This window comes from Diadema setosum, chromosome 13 (genome assembly GCF_964275005.1).
Source record: "Diadema setosum chromosome 13, eeDiaSeto1, whole genome shotgun sequence".
Taxonomy (NCBI): domain Eukaryota; kingdom Metazoa; phylum Echinodermata; class Echinoidea; order Diadematoida; family Diadematidae; genus Diadema; species Diadema setosum.
The window spans coordinates 33,763,948-33,769,947 of record NC_092697.1 but is presented as its reverse complement, the minus strand read 5'-3'; the positions used below and the strand labels follow the sequence as shown (position 1 = coordinate 33,769,947).

Genomic DNA, 6,000 nt, shown 5'->3' with positions numbered 1-6,000 from the left:
TTAATTGCGAACGTGACACCTTTAGTCTCAGATGAAACTGTAAACTCATAGGCCTACATTCATTGTTCTATTAATATGCTGATAAATCTAGCTAAACAATGCCTCCATGTCTGAAATGCCACCACCTCTGAAACTGGGTATAAAGATGGCAGACTTAATAACAGCAAATTATACGCATCTCACCTCAAGTGCCAATGTGTTTTAGGATGTTTTAATCCAAATAATGTTATACAATGTCATTGTATACCTGATATTGACATTAGCCTACATCAGGCATACAATGCCATTTTATACGTGATGTAACCTAGGTCCTATACATAGAGCTGTACAGCTCTATGGTCCTATACCTGATATAGCCTATTAACCCTTTCTCTGTCAATGAGTCAAATATGCACACATTTCACATATTTCACTTAGTTTATTTATTTCAATCTCATTTCTTTCGACAGAATATATAAAAACCTATAAACATGAAATGAATATGACACACAGAAGGTTAAACTACCATATACATCCATGGAGAAGAAGTATGATTATACATCTGAAGAACCTTGGAAGGTGATCCTATAATTAGGCCTACCCCTAGGTAGCATCTGACGGGGAGGGAAAAAAAATCATCGCACTTGCACGCACTTACAACATGCGACAGAGTAGGGATACCTTACGTGAGCAGCACGTGTAATTACAGCCTCCACAAGAGAACGTAGCAATCTCACGCAGATTGTAAGTTGTAAGCACGTACAACTCACTTACCACGTGCACAACGTACGATGCACGTAACCCCTCATTGCCAGGCGTGGCGTGCGGGCCACGTACTTACATCCTGCGCAACCGTGCGAGTGTCGTGCGTTGACGTACTTCCTCCCTGCGCTAGTCACTTCCTCCCCACGTTTTTAGAAAAAACGTGAACGCCGTGGCCTCCGCCAAGAACGTACGGACGAAAAGCACGCACGGCGAGTTGTGACCAGGGCTTTAACCCGGGGAAAACGACAGATGAACTCTATGGACGAAAAATAGAACATTCATAAAAATCATTCCAAAACAGAACATGCAATCGCAATGAACAAAAGTGTGGACCTAAATCATGCTATTCCTAAGGGGCTCACACGTATAACGTGCCAGGGTAGCAGAACTTGTTGAGGGATGGGAGTGGGCAGCAGCCTTCCTTTTAAAAAGTCGAAGGGGGGGGGGGAGGGGGGTGGGGGGGGGGGTAACCACTGACCCTCTTCCCATACTCACATGCACACATGCACACACCCCCCCCCCCCCACAAAAATAAAATAAAACAAAACAAAACAAAACAATATTCAACAAGATAGTTTCCAGCAGAGGACGCTGTGCGTATACACAAGCGTGCTTAAAACAGTATCAAAATAATCTCTACATGTCCGTATCAAGCTGCCGGTTATCAAATGAATGTAATGGGGACTACCTACCTTGCAAAAGAATGTACTGCACTGATTCCCTGATGTCTTTATTTAATCGTTCAATAGTGTCATCATGTGACACTTAGTTGTAGGCCTATATTAATTGATTATACACATTAGTAGGCCTATATGCATTTGTTTCTGTATCATTTTGGTGCTCAATGCTCATGGTTTTTAGTATACTTTGGCATTATGACTTTTTTGACCTTGCCTTTTGGGATTTCGGGATTTGCGCATCTCTATTTTTCTCACATTTTTTTTTTCATTTATACTTTTTATATGTTTGTTTCGTCTTCTTATTTTTTTCTTTTCTTAATGCTGGCATTGCACTGTGTAAGCATATTTGCAATACTTCAATGGTCTTAGCAAAGTGTAAAAATGTACTTTCTATTCGTTACCACATCTAATATTGCTCATTGATTTTTACACTTTGGTAACGTGATTTATTCTATCTTGCGTATGATTATGTCTTGCCGCTCTTATTTTTGTTGCCGTTGTATTATGTGATTTTTACTTGCAATATGTGCTATTTGGAATAGGGCTCACTTGAAAAGCTTACCCTTGGGCCCTGAATGTGACTACCCCGTTTCTTTTTTTTTTTTTATAAAACTGAATAAATAAACTAATACATGATATCATGAGAATGAAGATTTCATACTGCAGGTGATGTTTTTTTTTTTTTTCAAAGTAATTTAAAAGGGTTGTTACTTCATATATGTTCATTTCACACTGAAATTTCACTTATTGATTTGTATCTATATTTTTCATTGAATAAGAACAACGAAAATGTCTTTTAAATCGACTTACACACCATTCGTAATAACTAATATCCAAGTTTCACAACTACGATAATTGCGAGTGCACAACGTTTGCAATTCATCTTGCATTGAGCATTATGGAATCAGTCTGTAATCTCCCATGGGGCATCAGCAGTGCATCAGCAAAACAAACAAACAAACAAACATATAAAAAAGTAAAAACAGAGTTGAAGTCATACTGCAAATAATGCAGCTATTTCTTTCAAATAGGATAATTCAAACTGTATTACAGGATTCCGATTGATTGATATCATTTGATTTAGCATTTTATATAGCAGAAACTAATAGCAACAAATTTCTAATCATTCGTTACTGTTATGTACGATATAAAAAGAGGCATTCAACGGGTGAGATGATCCACGTTGCAATACGTACATGTACAAAGTACAGGTGTGTTTTGTTTGGCATCATCCATGAGGAAACACCGGGTCTGAAATGGAACAAGAGACTGTTATCACAATTAGAGGTGTTGAACAAGGATTGCTTGAATAACTTCCCTTTCCCGCTGGAAACGGATACTGTCAAACTACACTTGGATGTTAGAGCTTGGTTGAAGTGTTAGACTGCTCACACCTTTGAGCCTGCTATCGCCTTGTTCAGTGTGTGTGTGTGTGTGTGTGTGTGTGTGTACTCATTTTGTGAACAGGTGGAGCCCTATGCCCAGTGTGTGGCCCATACAAAAAAAAAAAACCCTGAACAAAATATTACAGGAAAATATTGAAACAAATATTGAAATTAAAGGTTTCAAAAAAAAAAACAACAACAACATATGTATATACATCATACACATCATTTCACACTAGAGTCTACTGTGACAAGTACGAAACCTTAAGGGAATTATTACTTCTACGGAGGGGGGGGGGTGTTGTTGCTTTTAGAGTGAAATTGATTCGATGCTTTGATTTAAAAAAAGCAAAGTAGTGAAAACAAAAAGATGATTGACGCAATTATGATACAATGATGGAAAGTATTAAAATATCAAATAACAGAAAAATAACACGGTTGAATTTCATGTGAGCATATGAAAAAGAAAAATTACTCAGAGGGAAGTTTACTTTAATCACACTGCACGTACGCATCATAGATATGGTCTTAATTAATTAAATAACATCATTCAGCAGCTGCCGATACATAAACATCGAAACCTCATAGACATTTTCACCATTCCGGTTTGATTCAGTGTGCTTTTCGCATAGACTAACAAAGAGGCGTGATATGAACTTTGCTCATTCTGACCTTAATTTCCATCTATAGAAATGAATTCTTAAAAGACAAAACTGCCTATTCGAGAATGATTGTACATCCACTCATACTGCAGATCTGCAGTTTTTATCAGAAAATGTCCATTGTAATGACACCTTCCCCTGGACAACAATCAAGACCTGCCATTGAATGATAATACCTTGATAAACAATTTCGTATATTGTCTAATTAGGTTATCGGTTTTAGTTGTTGACGCAGTGACACGGTGCCAATATTTGCAGGTATTCACTAACCTACGTATGTCATTATTCCAGTGAAGGCGGAACTTCATAAACCATAACCATTTTCCTGCACAGTAACGTTCCTATCAATTCGTGAAGTCATTGGGTTTTTCCCTTTTCGGCAACGAGACCAAAAGTAAATACGTCTTTGCTAAAGCAAACACGATCTTCTGTGTGTGTCTCAATTTATAGAATGAGCCGGTGCCCCCTCATTCTCTTCTTTCTTTCTCTCTCTCTCTCTCCCTCCCTCTCTCTCTCTCTCTCTCTCTCTCTCTTTCTGCCTCTCCTACTCCTTACAATTGCACCATCGATGAGAACTAACGCAGTTTTTTTTTCTTTCTTTCCAGAACATGCAAGATCGACTGTACTTGACTTCTATTAAGGACAGGTGACAAAAATTTTGCACATTGTCTTTCCATTCGAATTTCAATCATCGTCTCGTATCCGCACCAAAGAGCTGAACTGAAACAAACCCACACCACTTTATTTGGAGCTACACTCACATCGGGACAGTAAAACAAACGCTACAGGACGGATACGGCCATTTCATACCATACACTATTGTCTGCTTACGTGTTTTTGTTTGTTTGTTTGTTTGTTGTTTTTTTTTGGGGGGGGGGGTTGTTAAATGCTGTGGCTTATATTTTCTCTCTGTTCAAGGGCAACAAAAGCAAATGACACGTTCACATTGTATGCGGAGTTGATTTCATAATGTGAACATTGTGAGATATATGCGATTTAAAGTGCAGTTGCACATATTCATGTTGACCCTAATAAAACAGGTAAACAGGTAGAGTGGAAAAAACGAAAGAACCGCATAAGTTCCTCCTAATACCAAGGAAACAAAATTCTTTTAAAGAGATCACGTGTTTTAACAAATCAAATCTTATGAAGATATTCTTTGATACAACATTATACACATTCAATGTGGCTGTTGAGAAAAAAAAATGTTTGTAATGTTTTAGACAAGAAGCAATAATTACTTCATCAACCAAGACTTTGTGTGTGTGTGGGGGGGGGGGGTGGGGCTTCATTTCGCAAGCTGATGACTTCATCAACTGAAAGCACATTTTCCTTTTTATTTTCTTTTTTTTCAGTATCATCATTTAAACCAATGATTTGGTGAAGGTTTATGAAAACTTCCTAAACTTGGATATCTGAACTTTATTTCACGTCGAACTTTCATGAAACTTCTTCGTCTTATCATCATCATCATCATCATCAATGATTTACTTGATCAAGAAAAAGAGAATAATATATATACGCTACTAAATACAATACAAATACACTACATAATTAGAATGACGCTGGACGAAAGGAAAGGTAGATGCTATTTATACAGCCTGGTAAGGGTCGATAAAGGCAGAATGGATTGTTGCTGCTCGGATGTATGTCAGCTCAAACCAAACATGAAATTCCGTCTTTTCTCTTCGTCTGATTTCAATCTATTCATCAAAGTTAACTTGGAAATGATGAACAACGATGTACCAAAATAATGATGTCGGGTTTTTGTTTTGTTTTTTGTTTTGTTTTTAATTGTGCATCAAAATCAAACTGCAGCTTAACTAACTGATAATGCCCCTTGGTTTATGTTAGTGCATACATGCGGTCAACTACGAGGAAATCAAACGGTCAGTTTGTAATTTCAGACTATGATTTAATGACATGATAATAACATGCAGAAGGAAGTGATAAACACGTAAAAAAAAGCTCCAATATGAAGTTAATACGTTATAGTGGAATACAGTGTTCCGATTTTAAATGTTTAGGCTCTATGTTGACAATAAACGCATCCAAGCTTCCAACTATGAAAGAAGGTTAATTTACTCTTATGACGGTGTGCCCTTTGAACGGGCAACTTGGAATTTGAAACACCATGCCTGTGGCTCTTCGCTACAAGAGAATGTTATAGGCCTACTTACCGGTGAACCAGGAAATTAAAGTTGAGAAAAAAATATTTCTCCTGGCCTGGAGTTCCAAGAGACAACACACAGGTATGCGAATTATGGCAATGACAAGAAAGACGATTATTTTCATATGCGCGTGATCCTTTTCTTTCGGTCGCATGGGGTAATTCTTGCTGTGGAGAAATTACAGTATTCCGGGCAGAACATAGATCCACTGAATGGGTCACAAGAATGGAACTACGATCCCGAATGTTAGCACTTCGATGTGCAATCATCATCGGCATGAACATGGCAGTTTGCGGTAAGTTTTGTGATGTGAAGTTGGCACGGTGCGCCGGGGGCAGTATAGCGTATAATATCAAAT

The 6,000-nt window shown here is 37.9% G+C and overlaps 1 protein-coding gene across 1 annotated transcript in view; it reads left to right on the top strand.

Moving 5' to 3' along the window:
* Positions 1–5,867: 5,867 nt before the first annotated feature.
* The window catches only part of LOC140236607 (uncharacterized), a 135,524-nt gene continuing 135,391 nt past the window's right edge, over positions 5,868–6,000 (top strand). Inside the window, 1 exon segment of the mRNA XM_072316530.1 lies at positions 5,868–5,937. Coding sequence (XP_072172631.1) covers positions 5,868–5,937 — 70 coding nt within the window.